The 16561-nt window shown below is 40.9% G+C and overlaps 1 protein-coding gene across 21 annotated transcripts in view; it reads right to left on the reverse strand.

Moving 5' to 3' along the window:
- Nucleotides 1-16561, reverse strand: part of LOC139421362 (nuclear factor 1 X-type) — a 122337-nt gene that overhangs the window by 74725 nt on the left and 31051 nt on the right. For 18 of the 21 annotated variants that reach the window (XM_071172175.1, XM_071172182.1, XM_071172171.1 and 15 more), the window contains one exon: nucleotides 5445-5976. In XM_071172175.1, the coding sequence (XP_071028276.1) occupies nucleotides 5445-5976 (532 nt within the window). Of the gene's footprint in view, nucleotides 1-5444; nucleotides 5977-6800; nucleotides 7594-16561 lie in introns of those variants that run through there. The other 3 variants (XM_071172181.1, XM_071172168.1, XM_071172178.1) reach the window with 2 other exon arrangements.

Genomic DNA, 16561 nt, shown 5'->3' on the forward strand with positions numbered 1-16561 from the left:
CAGTCCACCCCTCCTGCGTGGGTATATGTTTTTGGGGACAGACAGATTTCATGCCTGGCGTCTGTACAAAAAGGCTATAAGAAATCAAGCAGTGAGACGACACAGCATTAGAGACAAAAAACTATACAAAAAATACAAAAACAAACATCCCAGCTCATCCTCCTTGTAGCCCCTCTTTTCATTCAGATGTAGATGAACAAAATCATATTTTAAGGAGGGCTGAGACAACTAAACAATTATATATGTTTCCGTGCCCATGATGCTGTGCTTGCTATAATGTGTTATTTAACTACGATAACTATTTTTTTTTAAGTATTTCCGGTAAATATGTGTCCATTTTAAGCACAAAATCATAATTAAGAGAAAATAAAATTTAAAAAATGTGACCAAAAGGGTATACCGTTAAAATCCTCAGTCACTGTAGATAACATTTTTTTTAAAATAATGAATTATTTGTAATACGAAATTTAAAAAACAAACCCCATTTTTTTTGGGACAGCTAAAACCAAGATGCCTAAAGGAAACAGTGACACTGTGAATGTATTGTTTTTATAAAGAAAATCGGATACTGTGATAAAGTATGCCCGTGTACTAACAAGCCAGTAAATGCACTGTGATTATGGAGGAATTATGGGTAAAAGTGGTTAAGGAGCGCACAGTGTCCCTGCAATCCTAACCGCCTAACGGGTTGAGTCTTTTCATCTATTCCTCAGACTTCCTATCACCCTCGAATAATCTGTTTACCAGGGATTCCATACACTCTGCGCTCCTCACACACACAAAAAGGGAACTGGGAAAACTAGGGCCCTGAAGACGGGCCAAGCTAGGCTGTTTGAGATCCCTGCACCCTTTGCATATTAAAAACGCCACTGTGTCAATGACACTGTTATGTCATGAGTGGCTCGCCGACGTTCAAACATTATTAGTGCATTTATTCAAATGACAACAGCATATAAACTTTCCATTGAGAGCGTTCACGGGGTGTTTTTCACACGAGATGAATGTGGCCCCCGTCGCGCCGGTTCTCAGTATTTCTCTGTCGGCCCGGGTTACAGACCCATGCCAGAACATTGGAGGAACACAGTTCTGTTCTTCTTCCAGAAGTCTGCAGTTCAGTTTGTTTATCGGCCAAGGAAAAGAGCAGATATTTTTTCCTGTAAAACTCATGGTTCTTTTTAAAACACTTTTAATGTCCGCCGCTTTTCCTTCATCACCCTATATCTGAGAGACAAACACTCTTGGCCAAAGCATGACGTACCCAGACTTAAAGGATCCACATGACTGTGTGGTCCCATCCACACTCTCTCTGTGTCTGGGCACAGGGACAGAGACAGAATGAGACAGAATGGTGCAACAGCAGAATCAGAGAACATAGGACCAACGCCCATCCACAACCCTCAAACCTTCCCAGGCCTGCCTTCATAATAGACAAAGACAAAGACGCAAAGGGCTGGCTGTATTTTTTTGTGAACTAAAATACTGCGTCATATTTGGCAACATCATATTCATTCGAAAAATCTGATAATACCATTATCTCATTTTAAAGCTCAGGATATTGTGCAAATCATATTAAATCTGTACGATAGATAAGGTTGACAGGGTGTTAAGTCTTAAGTCTCTGTCGGTCTCCAAGGCTCTCATTCTCTTTGTTCGGTTTGGTTAAATCATTCTCTCTGTTCTCTCCCGTGGTTTGCGAGATGGAGAGTCTGGGAGATGGAGATGGGCTCGTAGTCCCGGCGGGTCAGCGCCAGATTTTACCGCACCGTGGAGCTGGCATAGGTCAGCGACCCAACAATGCACATCCCTGGACAAGATCTCCCCTAGCATGGTGGACAGATTAGGGGTGCACTCAGAAACATCTTTTTATCATAACAGAGCAGTAATGAGAGCCGTATGAGAGGGAGCACGCTCCAAACATGACTAATACTGGAACAGCGGCGATTCATCAGACTGACAAATATGGAACACACCGCACAAAAACATGAACTTTTCCCATCGCGCAGTGACCTGAGCTGGGCCTTGGCAGGGCCTGACTGGCTGAGCCGTGCTTTATTCAACATCTGATCAAAGATGAGCTCAGCCCGTTCCTCCTCCACATCCCTGAACCATTATCATCAGCAGCATCAGGAATTACCTCAGGACAACCAGTCCTGGGTGACTGACTCTTACAGGTTAAATGCAATTGCATTACGTTGGGTGAACAGCCATGTATTTGTCTAAAATACTTTTGATAAGGGGTCTTGCAGCTGTGGAGCGGCAGTGTAAGCTGCGTTGTCCAGTAATAGCTAGCCCTCACTGCCCCGCCCATAAGGCCTAAGTCTATAATTGGACAAAAGCACTGCTGCAGAGGAGGAGAGGAGTCTCCTGTCACTCATACTGCGGTGGAAAAACCTGCAGCTGGCGACGGTGACATCAGTGGGCAGGAGAACTGCAGCACACCGATGGCTCAGATGCACTGATAAGGCCTGGACTCTGATACCTTCTGAAAGACACAGACACCCTGGGAGCTAAGAATAAAACGGTAACGCTGCCACTCCAAAGGTTAGAATGGAACCACTCACTGTTCCCCCTCTCTCCCCTACACTGGACTTTTAACCCCAGCTCCTTCAGAGGCTCTACTGGTCCGTGCTTTTTAAGATGGTACTTTTCATTCTTGCAGTGTACAGTGGAGGGAGTGTGGGCTGCTGTTGAGGTGTTACGGTGGTGAAGCTTATGGGCAGGAGAACCAGGTGGAGCCTATGGCTGTCAGCCAACAGTTCTATGCCGTCTCTGTAGAAGTGAGGAGGCCTGAAAGACCCAGCTTTTAAAACACTTTCTATTCTCTGACATGAGTGTGAACAAAGATGCAGGGAAACAACGATTTCAACAAAAGGTAACAAAAAACAATGATTTATGATGGAATACCACCCTGTACAGAGGCACAAAGGTACAATAATTGACGTATCCACATCATTTAACCAAAATATTCAATGTGATGACGCTGAATCAACGTGGAAAACTGATTGGATTGGCAAAAAATCATCAATGTAAGGGAATTTAGTATTTTACCCATCTGTTAACCTAAATCCAATGACACTGTGGGAAAAAAATTCAGTTGAATTCACGTTAGCTGACAACTCAACCAAATGTAAACCAAAACTAGACGTTGAACTGACGTCTGTGCCCAGTGGGAAGTGAAGGAATAGTATATTTAATTTTGCCGAACTGCAGCAACCATTTAAGTTTCAGAAAATAAATTAATCTTGACATACGTAAACACACACACACACACACACACACACACACACACACACACACACTCACACACACACACACACACAGATATACATACACACACACACACACACAAACACACTGAAGGGTAAAACAGTATCGGGATGACTGGTGAATACTGGCACAGGGTAAAAGAGCTAAGCTCTAAGGGGCGGCTTCACAGGGAGCTAATCTGAGCCTGGGTTAGCGGCAGCACATTGTGAAACAGGAAGACGAGCTCACAGAGGCCCAGCTAACTGACGCTGAGTTACACACTGTGCTGAAAAGAACACGGCATGGGGTACTCTGTCACAGAGGCCTGCAGCATCACGGTGCCAAGAAGCAGAATTAGGGCTCTGTAACTGTACGCTTGCCTGGTGTAAGACAATACGTTTCTTTAGCCTTATACTAATGGATAACCAACGCAGGAGAGGGTTCTATGTACGTGAGGGTTCCATCAGCCCATACCTGAGTCAATCAACTAACTACACCCACAGCATACCTGACAACACTTTTCACTTGAGTGTTTCATTACTAACCAACAATAGGAAACACAGAAAACAAATGGAAGATTTGTTTCAGCACGATCACAGTGGACTGTTCAGTTATAGAAAATAATGAACGGCAAAAGCAAAATCTTCAAACAACAAATGTATTGTCAGACAGAAATTGCAAGGTTACTTCATATACATGAAAAATGTGCTATGTCAAGACTCAAAACTATTTCATGCAGTCCTTATTGCTTTTCTTATGATCAAAGTCATGGAATAGAAAAATATAAATTAACTTGTGTAATCAGAGACAGGTTCAAATGTATTATTGAAAAAATAATATTATTATTACTATTATTATTTAAGATAATTTACAAAACAAAGTGTGGCATTATTTATGTGATACCCAAGACAAGCTATCTATACAGCTAATATATAATAAACAACAAATTCATCTTTAAAATTCTGCGGAACATTTGACCTCCGACATGGGGGGCTCTGTGTATCCACCAGACTAAACGTAAAATTCAGTATATTCTATACATTTCCGTGACACCGGGGTCTCCTCTATTTCAACATTACATTTTCCATTCCAAAGTAAGTATCCACATGTTCCATACAAGTAACTGATGAAAAAGGACTGCTTATAGAGTATCATATAAAGTTTGTTGAGGAAACACCTGTGTTGAATTTGGACAAAAAAAAAAGTGCATAAACAAACTAAACCAAACTGACAAGCTAATATAGAGAAGGGTTGTCTCTGTATGCAGTGTGCATGTGTGTGTGTGTGTGTTTGTTTGCATTAGTGTATGGGAGTCTCCGTGTATAAGCTATAAATAAGAGTGTGTGTGAGAGAGCGGGAGCGAGTGTGTATTGGCGAAGCGACCGAAGCAGGGCTGACTGTGAGGTGGGCTGCGGTGCCAGAGAGAGTAGAGCGCGGGAGGCTGAGGCTGGAGACGGGGCGGCTCTCCCTGCCTCAATCGCCTGCCTCCCAAACAACCTGGGACTGGGCCAGCTGTCACCACGCTCTTCAGCCCACAGACACACGACAGACTGCTACTGACACACACACACACACACCACATCACACCACACCACACACACCACATACGACACACACGCCACACACACCGCACACACACACACACACACAAAACAGCCTTAAAGACACTCATTTATAGCCAGACAATTACTGTGCACATTAGCACACGCAGAGACAAACACATTTGCAGATGTGTTTGTTTACAGACAACACACCCCTAAACATGCATATTTAAATTCAGACAAATTTGCACACAAGCACCTGAACAAATTTACCAGCACAGACTTTATCTCTGGATAAGCACACATTTAAAGACGCATACACAACTAAAAAACAACACACAAACTAAACGGTGTGTCAATGGTGTCAAATGTGTTCTGTAATGTGTTGTATTATAATTGTAATGTTGATAAGGCGTTACACTTGGAGGCGATTCTCTTTATTTATCACAGGCTAGCATTTGGTCTAGTGGTGCACGGGGAGGAGCAGGGTTTGGCAAGGCTTAGGGTGTGGCTGCAAAAGGCTTTACAAACTGACCTGTGTGTGTGTGTGTGTGTGTGTGTGTGTGTGTGTGTGTGTGTGTGTGTGTGTGTGTGTGTGTGTGTGTGTGTGTGTGTGTTTATGAAATAGACAGAGAAGTAAGGCGTTCACCAACTGACCTGGTGAGTGGACGAAGTAGGCCAGGTAGAGGTCGAGCTCCTTGACGGACACGCCGATGTGGTGGGGCTGGACGCACAGGCCGTGGTTGGAGCACTGGGGCGACTTGACCAGCCGCTCTCCGTCCGTGCTCTCCAGGGGGCTGCCCTTGAACAGGATGACCATCACCAGGTCCAGCCGCCACACCTTGTCGGCCTGGCGGAGACAGTCGATACGGCGGATCTTGCCCTTCTGGTCGGGGTTGGAGAGAACACAACAGGGGGGCTTCTTGCCTGTGATGGTGAGCACAAAGTCCTCACGAAACTCGGGCCGGATGTCCTTTCGGAGCTTGGCCAACAGCCGCGACGCCCACTTCTGCTTGATCTCGGGCTTCTCACCCAGCAGCTCGTCCTTCACTGCGCGTTCTTCATCCTTTGTCATCCTCTTCTCGTGCTTCTTGAAGTACTTGCGTTTGCGTGCCTGCAGGTTGAACCAGGTGTAGGAGAAGGCACGGACATGGGGGAGAAGGGCCTCGATGAAGGGATGAAATTCATCCTAACAGAGGGAGAGAGAGAGACAGAGAGAGAGAGAGGGTGCTCTGTTATTCTCATGCAGTATGGTGTCATGCAAGCAGCTGAAGATCAGTTATTGAAGATAGAAGAGCGATGAGGCAATTTACTGACATTTTACCCCAAAATAATTCCTGTTTTGATATAATTTTAATGCACTGCCAATAGAGGGGATACAGTTCAGAAACAACTTACTTAGACAGGGCTAGCATTACCAACAATACCACTAACTGACATAATAATGCTAATAATAATAATAATCATAATCATAACCATAATAATCATATCCAAAATGTAATAATACTGTAGGTACATACATACAATTACAATGCAAATAGTAAATTACTGGTCCTGTCCTTCTTACAAAAAAATATAACCTGAAAGCACATTTAAAAACTATATTAAACTGTAATAACAGATTCATTTAAATTTAAAAGACAAACGAGATTAAAAAAATTCAAGCCAAAGTGAGCAAACACTTCTTCTTTTTTTTTACATCCACTGTGAAGGAGAAGTTATTCAGCTATACCATAATACCTTCACTACACATCGCTCAGCGACAATGCCTAGATCTCGCCATAGAGTTCCTGTGCCAGGGTTGCCACACACCGGTCGTTCACCGCCAATCTTAGCCGCCACAAGACCACTGTTAAAATGTGCTGCTAAAAGATCTGCCATACCATGTCCTATCTCTCCTGCTGCCATGCAAAAGAAGTCTAACCAGACTCACATTTCAACAACAAATTGAAAGAGGACAGAAATCACCACAAAAGCACACTGCAAGAGGAAGACAGACGGTCTGGTAGTTACCATTTTGCACTCTCATCATAAATTTGGCACAACGTTCAAAATGAAAAAGAATTCTCCAACACCACTTTTTTCCCCGCACTCACAAATGTACAGAAAGTGCTGGTTTAACAGGGTGCAAAAAATGTGCAGATGAAAAAACTTGAGGGTAAAAAAGATAATTAGCAGAAGATCTCAGGAATCTCCAGTTGTCCACAGTAAGCAGTGGAACAAAGTTAAACAAAACAAGATACCCCCCCGGGTGTTCTGGGGGTCACAGCGTAATGCCGCAAAGGATCGCTGGTTAAATCTGGGACGGAAAGACAAAATACCCCAATTTAAAGAGAAGAAAACTAACATTGAGAAATAATGGAAATATGGTTAAAAAAATAAAAAGAAATAGTGAATGGTATTTAAGAACAAAAAATATCTAAATATAACAACTGGAATAGACACATTTAAAATAAACACTCTTCTTTTGCGCTTCCCCCCCAAAAAAGGAGGAAATAAAGCAAAAAAAAATCCTTGGCAAAGCGTAATTGGTAGTGGTGTTTGCTCAGATCTGTGGGCCCCGTGTACGACTCAGAGAGACACACACAGGCGGGGGGGCTGGGGAGTGCAGAGCACAGAATAGGAAAAAAAGGAGAGAACCGAATCAATGTTGGACGAGCGCGTACGACCGCTGGCAAAGCCGAGTGCTGCTTCTTTTTTCCCCTTTTCTCTCCAACTCTCTCTCTTTCTCTCTCTGTTTCTCTCTCGCCGTCTCTCGTCCTCTCCGCGTTCTTTCCCTAACCATTGCTTGAGCCTTTGCCAACACGAGTAGGGCCCACCTATTTGGCAACAAGATGCCTGTAGCCCAGCCAATGCGTTAGCTTCAAGAGCTGAAAGGGAGGGAAAGGAGAAAGGAGGGGGGGTTAGTGGCAAAGAGAGGGAGAGAGCCGGAGAGAGAATGAGAGAGGGAGAGCGAGAGAGGGAGAGCGGGAGAGAACGAGTGTACGCAGTCCTGTCCGACAGTGCACACTTTGCCAAATCGCCAAGTTCCTATCTGACACATAGGCAAAGTTCAGGGGACATGTATTTCTCGTACACCAATCCTAGCTACCTTCAGTCTGCTTCCATCTCCAGTATGGCCGCCATTGCCTCATCTCACTACCCCCACCCTCTCTTTCTGCTTGCGTAACGCCACCTTGGCACAGGATGGCAAGAGAAAACACACAGCTCCAAAATCCCACCAGACCCCACAACCGGCAGCTGGTCTTGGATTTACCACAGGAACAAAGAGGGGGAAACAAACCCACCCTTTTTCCCACCCTGAGAGAAGATGCATCAATGTAACGCTGGGTGCTTTAAAACCAAAGCATATACAGTACACTGCATGTCTTACGGAGGGTAAAAGGAGGAACACCAACATATCGAATAGGCAAACGAGAAATACAATTGTGGGAAATGGGTACTGTTCCGGTACAACTGTCGCTATGGCGCTTTCAGCCCAATCTCATCAACACCAGTCCAAAAACAGGAGAGTCTGCAGATAAATCATTGAGCTTGATTTCTCAAAAGCCTCCAATGGCTGTGTCGTCAATGTTTGTGACTAATAATGAGAGCCTTGCCTCCATGATGCATCTCTTTCTTCTACAATTGCTGGACAGTTTGCAGAGGCATCTGTAACGGTCTGAATAAGTGGATGTCTTATTGTTCTTTGGGTTGAGTTTGCAGGGTTCGTAATTGCCGTAAAATGGAAGAACGTCTCTATTTCTGGTCCACCATTTGCAACAAAGATGATGTAAAACACATTTGTATTAGTGCACGCTCACTCTGTACTACCGATATAATCTAATCTCTAGTTAATATGCTGCAGTATCATGCACTATTTCTGCTTAATCTTAGAATGATGAAGACAGCATCACACCAGCATTTAGTAGTTGGCTTCAAGATGGTCTGGCTCACACCCATCAACTGTCACAATGCACAATAAAGGACAATATATCCCTGGGTTTCTGTTCAATTTCTGTTGCTTTCTCTAATACCCATTGTTGCAGAACACGATGAGCATCTAACAAAAGACAGACAAAACTGACATTAAAATAAGAGGAACATTTCAATTGAAGATACACATACTTTATAGGGTGAGTGTGTGTGAGTCTGTGTCTGAGTCTGTGTGCGAGAGAGAGAGAGAGAGAGAGAGAGAGAGAGAGACAGAGCGAGAGAGAGAAAGAGCGAGAGAGAGGGACAGAGAGAGAGAGTGGTGAGCAAATGTACCTGCATACGTGCATAAAATACAAAGACTCACACACACAAAAATAACAGGATATTGATACAGGGAGAACAAAAGATGAGACACTATCTGGAAATCAAGACAATAACGGTTTAGACCTTCATGAAAGAAAGGAGTGGTTTCCAGTACAGGGACCTAAGCAAATTAGACTACCTGCAAATGTTTGTTAAAACCATAATCATCCTATGAAGCACTACAGCAGATACAATTCAATCATGCAAATATCCCACATTCAAAACTGTGATGTGGTTTTCAAGGTCCAATGAAGCCGTTTTTATCTCAATATTATATAAAGTACATTACTGTGATTGTTTTCAATTAAAATGGTAAAAATATATATTTTTTAATTGCTTCTTAGCAAAGAGCAATTTCTCATGCAATAATTTTGCTAGGTCTGCCTGCGAGTGAGGAGCGGAAAACTGAAAACTAGCTATTATTGGCAGAGAGGTTTGTAACTGTCTTCACACTGGGCACACACTGCTTGAATCAACATTGTTGCCATTCCATTTGAATGAAATTATGTTGAACCAACGTGGAATAGACGTTGAGTTGACGTCTGTGCCTAGTAGTTTTGTTATTGGACTATTAACTAATTTACCGCCAGGTGATGTCACATTGCAGGCCAAAACTCTATCTCACCAAACAGTTCTTACACTTAAAAGGGCATTATCATTATTTTCACAATTTCACAGTATTATTCCACATATTGTGGAAATACATATAAAACACTGATTATTTTTTTACTGCACTTGTCCTTTAAGGTGTACAACCTTCATTGTCAGCAGTGCTCTGTTTCAATGATGATCTCCTACCTACCCACATACAACAACAAATAAACCCTCAGTAATTAGCTATATTCCTTTCCTACATATCTTCAGTATCTCCATCTCTTGTTTTGTTATTCAATAATCAATTATGCCAGCCAGCTACTGCTCCAAATGCATTTCTCTCTTTAGTAGCGCAATTTTGAAAACTGCAGCCTACCTCACCTCTCTATAAAAAATAAGCAAGTCCTATTTTCAGACTCTTGATAAAGTAGGCAGCGCAAATCTGTGTTGGTGATTTATGGTATATCTTCAAAATAAATCAATCACAGCACGTAGGGGGCCCACGTGGGTAACTGGGGGGCCCTGACTTGATTGGGTAACTGATTAGTAAAAAAATTACAAATAAACTGCATAATAAATACATGTGACTGGTCAAGTGTATGAGTCAGGGGCTGGGTCCACTCTCAATATTCAAAATACACCAGAGAGCATAATTTAGCCACAGAGGATCAATAGTTTCTAAAAAAATAACAGTGTATAAAGTGTTATCACAAGCACATACAGGTAACTGCCAAAATAAAGGAAACACCAACATAACATGTCTTAAAAGGGTGTTAGGCCACAAAGAGTTGCCAGAACAGTTTCAATGCGCTTTGGGATAGATTCTACAAGTGGACCTAAACCATGCCAGGAAAATGCACTGCACACCATAACATATACTTTGTATCCCTCATTTACTCAATCATTTCCATTATTTTGGCAGTTTTCTGTATGTCTACAATCGGGAAGGTCGCAGTTTGTGCAGCATGCGTGCCAAATATGCAGCTTGCTGCATTGTGGCCATAGACATAGAAGGGTTTCGGAACCTCTTACTCTGGCAATTTGACTGTTAAACTCGTGGAAAAATTAGCAATCACTTGAATGAGAACAGCCATATATGTATTATATTTATATGGCTGGTTGCGGCTGTTGGTTTGCCTTTTGCACATTTCAAAATACAATCGCAGGAATAGTGTTCAGTTTGGAAAACAAATACCTACTGCTGAAAAGAGAAGACTACTCTCAACAACTCCCGATTACAGGCTCAAAATGGCCAGAAACAAAGACCTTTCTTCTGAAACTCATCAGTCTATTCTTGTTCTGAGAAATAAAGGCTATTCCATGCGAGAAATTGCCAACTCACCCCATTCCGTACAAATGTGCGCAACCGCAACATTCAAACGAGGCTACAAAGGAAACTAATGGGACTGTAGTGACTGTGTTGACTTCAAAATCGGGGGCGAACTAGGTTTCTATTCAAGCGTTGATCGACATGGTAATGGCTCTATAGTAGAGGTCGACCGATTATGATTTTTCAACGCCGATACCAATACCGATTATTGGAGGACCAAAAAAGACAATACCGATTAATCGGATTATTTTTTTTAATGTATTTGTAATAATGACAATTACAACAATACTGAATTAACACTTATTTTTACTTAATATAATACATCAATAAAATCAATTTTGCCTCAAGTAAATAATGAAACTTGGTTTAAATAATGCGAAAACAAAGTGTTGGAGAAGAAAGTAAAAGTGCAATATGTGCTATGTAAGAAAGCTAACATTTCAGTTCCTTGCTCAGAACATGAGAACATATGAAAGCTGGTGGTTCCTTTTAACATGAGTCTTCAATATTCCCAGGTAAGAAGCTTTAGGTTGTAGTTATTATATGAATTATAGAACTATTTCCCTCTATACCATTTGTATTTCATTAACCTTTGACTATTGGATGTTCTTATAGGCACTTTAGTATTACCAGTGTAACAGTATAGCTTCCGTCCCTCTCCTCGCTCCTACCTGGGCTCGAACCAGCAACACAACGACAACAGCCACCATCGAAGCAGCGCTACCCATACAGAGCAAGGGGAACAACTACTAGAAGGCTCAGAGCGAGTGATGTTTGAAACGCTATTAGCGCGCGCTAACTAGCTAGCCATTTCACTTCGGTTACACCAGCCTCATCTCAGGAGTTGATAGGCTTGAAGTCATAAACAGCGCAATGCTTGACGCACAACGAAGAGCTGCAGGCAAAACACACGAAAGTGCTGTTTGAATGAATGTTTATGCGCCTGCTTCTGCCTACCACCACTCAGTCAGATACTTAGATACTTGTATGCTTGTATGCTCAGTCAGATTATATGCAACGCAGGACACGCTAGATAATATCTAGTAATATCATCAACCATGTGTAGTTAACTAGTGATTATGATTGATTGTTTTTTATAAGATAACTTTAATGCTAGCTAGCCACTTACCTTGGCTTACTGCATTCGCGTAACAACTCCTTGTTGTGTGCAACGAGAGAGAGGCAGGTCGTTATTGCGTTGGACAAGTTAACTCTAAGGTTGCAAGATTGGTTCCCCCGAGCTGACAAGGTGAAAATCTGTTATTCTGCCCCTGAACTAGGCAGTTAACCCACCGTTCCTAGGCCGTCATTGAAAATAAGAATGTGTTCTTAACTGACTTGCCTAGTTAAATAAAGGTATATTTAAAAAATAAATAAATAATAAAAAATCGACGCCCAAAAATACAGATTTCCGATTGTTATGAAAACTTGAAATCGTCCCTAATTAATCGTCCATTCTGATTAATCGGTCGACCTCTACTCTATAGTATTGGAGAAAAGTTGAAAAAACGTACCTTCCATTACATCTAGACGTGTCATGTCGTAATTTACAACACGCATAAAGCAACTATTTCTGTCTTACAATCTCTCTCCACCAGGTGTAGCACTTCTCTCATCCTTTAAAAACCAGAAATGGACAGTGACGGGTAAGGGTATTTTTTTGCGTTATCATTGCATGCAATCATCAAAGCCCCTGTTTACTTCTAAGATCACTTTAGAGCCGCCCTAAAAACCTGATTCAAATTCGACACAAACCTTCAAATAGGTATGCAATGACACATTATATAAACTCTTTATAGTGTTTTATTTTCATTTTAGAGGAGATAAGGTGATAAGTTGGACAGATCGAGTGAAAAAAAGCAATTTTCCCACACAACATCTCTTCTTCTTATTATCACGCTCTCATTGCCTGCTTGAATTATGCAGAAACAGGCAGTGTTTAGGTCATGTAATTGATTTTGTTGGAAAGGGGAGAACTTGTGTTTTACAATTGTATTGACATTACAGTTGATCTGGAAGTATTACGTTTATGTGGCGCTAAAATAAGGACAATTGTACCCATTTGAAACCTTAGGGCATAGGCCTCTGCCTTCACATTGGCACCATGTTACATTCTCCAATGAGCCAAGGTACAGTCTATGGATATCAATAATTGCTAAATGTGTTATCATACAGACATTTTCGTTCATTTACATGATTGGCCTACATTTATTTACTCAATCAAATAACGTCTAAATGGCTCCTCTCAGGCTACCTGCTGAATTGCTTGAGCTAGCCCTGACATTTTTATTGCTATTTTCAACCAGTGTCTCACATGGTTACCTTTGTGTTCTCATTTAATTTATTTGTCATCATTTCCAATAACATGTCTGGACTGACAGGAAGCAGAAACATGCTGTGCGCGCTCTCATCCAACGAAGATTTGACCCCACCTAGACCTGCTGCTCGTGACTGTTCCTAAAAGACCGCGAAAAACATCAGGCCTACAGACCAGTGTGAACTCTTAACTAACCACACCACGATGCCTTGTGTTACAACAAGCGGACAGGCCATGGTATGATATAGGCCAAATGCCACTATAGTGATTTCACATATTCACAGTAGACTACATTTCAAAATATGATGATCTAGCCTATTGAAAAACATTTCAAACTCATTAAAAGTAGTGAAGTTGAGACTTTGGCCAAGACAATTAAATATGCTGCCACTGTTTTTTCCTCACGCGGCACTTACGATATTAATGCTTAAAGAGTGAAGACATCATCATTGGAGTCTGCCAAGAGGACGATGGAAATGAAGGAGTTGGAAAGACTGGTTGGCACTCCCGCCAGCAAGCCATTTGTGCCACTTTGTCACCGTCAGTAAAATCCAGTTTCAATTAATAATAGCAGAATAAACCCAAACACCTACAAATAAATGTAGCTAAAAATCCAAACTGGCAGGCTAAAATCGACTAAATGTTACAATACAATTGGTTGCATAAATATGTATAGGCCTAGGCCTAGGCCTTGCCTAGGCTGTATAGAAAGTGATTAATTCACGGATGGAAAATCTCTTGAATGGCCAAACTCATTAGTAAACTATATTTACCCCTGTAAGTGTTGGGAATAGTGTATGCAAATACTTCAGTGTGCTTATAGGCCAGTTGAAATGTGTTGATTTGTTAATTCAAGAGAATATTGATTGGGACATGTGCCCTTTCATGGGAGAGCAATTGCCTATATATTTAGCCCTATTCAAAAACCTGACATAAAACATGTTAATCAATAGCATAGACACCAAATGTAGCCCATTAACCTACTCAAAAACTTTAGTTCCAAGTTGTGCGAATATAATATTTTAGCAGAGGCGAAGAGTCTGCACTCACATAGCACGTGTTATAGGCAACTCTACCTGTTGCCTCATACAAGTTAAACATGCAATTTATACAAAAATAAAGTGTTTCATTTAAACAAATAAAACAATGTGTATTATATTAACATAACAGAAAATGTTCAACGTGACTACATCCATGGAGAAACACTTTTGGACTTGTATTTCTCGATTCATTTTGCGTCTGGATGACAGAAGGAGACCTGCCAAGTGCAGACGAACTCTTTCACTGGCATTTTAAAAGAAGGTCTACACAAGTCTATATGGAAAATCAGGAAACATTGAACTCAGGATTGGATAAATTAGACTGCTGTATAAATTAGGGTACATTTTTTTCATTAAAAAAAAACATATGCCTGGTTTTATTTCAGACAGAATATAGGCTTTCTACATGGATTGGGAGTTTCTATGATGTTTTAGTTAGGTCAGGACTATGTGTCAGTTTTTCCAATTTCTTGTCTATTTTCTTCATACATCAGTAGGCCTACTTTGGATAAGTATTCCGAAGTTTAATCCAGAAAGTTGTTTTAAAGTGTGTTGCTTGTACATTTCACTTATTTTGAGGAACGCCAGCACCTGTACTCTACTGGTCACTTTAATAATGGAACACTGGTCACTTTAATAATGTTTACATACTGTTTTACTCATTGCATATGTATTTACTGTATTCTACTGTATTCTCGTCAATGCCACTCCGACATTGCTGTTCTTAAAATTTAGATATTTCTAAATTCCATTATTTTACTTTTAGATTTGTGTGTATTGTGAATTGTTAGATAGTACTGCACTGTTGGAGCTAGTAACACAAGCATTTCGCTACACTTGCAATACATCTGCTAAATATGTCTAGGCGACCAATAACATTTGATTTGATTTAATTTTGATACGGAAATTCATAAGTATAAATGCTTAGGAAATGTATAAGCCTATGTCTAGACTAAGTGTGCGACTTTCGTTGATATGAACATATTCAGCAAATTCACTGGCAGAGAAAAACCTTTAGGTTTAGGGATATGATATGGAGGTATGGAAGTAATGAATATGGAGGTAATGAAATCATTTGTTGTAAAATAATAAAAAGAGTCCTTGTGTTTTCAACAAATGTTTTCGATTTTGATTTCTTCATACAGCGGGAAATTTAAAAGATAAAGGCTAATAATCGAAAAAACCAACTAACACCTTTAAAATCCCAGAATGTGCTCCTTTATAGCATAACTAAAATATATCATTTATACTCATATCACTTTTCAAAATCTAAACCTTTTTTCCGCTGTTATCTTCAAATCCGCATTTTTTTATGAGTTAAGCATTTTTTTTCACCTTTATTTAACCAGGTAGGCCAGTTGAGAACAAGTCCTCATTTTCAACTGCGACCTGGCCAAGATAAAGCAAAGCAGTGCGACACAAACAACACATGGAATAAATAAACATACAATCAATAACACAATAGAAAAGTCTATATACAGTGTGTGCAAATGAGCATAATCTATGGTGACAAAATATTAACAATAACAGAATAACAGAACTTCAATACAAATGTAAATGAGGTTTACACCCCATTTTCACCCAATTTTGTACGGACCTGAAGAGAAACTTCATTAGCATAAACATTTAAAGAATTTGTTCAGCGACATAATGTGGAATTTGCTTTTGTATAATCATTATCTGCAGTGAACTTCTTGTAAATGTTCTTAAAACAATATATCCAAGACTAGGGGAAAGGGAGTAAAACACTCACATCTCCTCTAAGCACTCCTTTCCAATTAACTCCAACAAAAAGTGTCAATTGAACAAGTTTCAAATAAGCCTTTAAGCCGTTAAGACGTTTTTTTGTATTGTCTGATTTAGTGCAAACCTACACCAAGACAGCAATGAAACGTTCTTTGAAAACGAATAGAGTGAGTGCAGGCAGCACAACGTTGAGTAAACTACAGTGAAATTAAACCTTTGCGAATGTACGCGTTTGACAACCATCCATTTGTCTTTTAAAACATTTATTAGGCCTACTTGGATATCGTTTGTGAGCATCGGATACAGAAAGGGTTTTATTCGTTAGCTTTAGGGAAACATGGACAGCGATGTCAAGGGGTGATTTGTTCCACAGGGCGTGCGAGTCCCTGTACGCAGAGCAGAGGTGAGCACAAACAGTTTGCAGCAGCCTATTCTCTAACTTTGAGGACAGACGAGTGGTGTCATTGTC

This window comes from Oncorhynchus clarkii, chromosome 12 (genome assembly GCF_045791955.1).
Source record: "Oncorhynchus clarkii lewisi isolate Uvic-CL-2024 chromosome 12, UVic_Ocla_1.0, whole genome shotgun sequence".
In the NCBI taxonomy this organism is placed as follows: domain Eukaryota; kingdom Metazoa; phylum Chordata; class Actinopteri; order Salmoniformes; family Salmonidae; genus Oncorhynchus; species Oncorhynchus clarkii.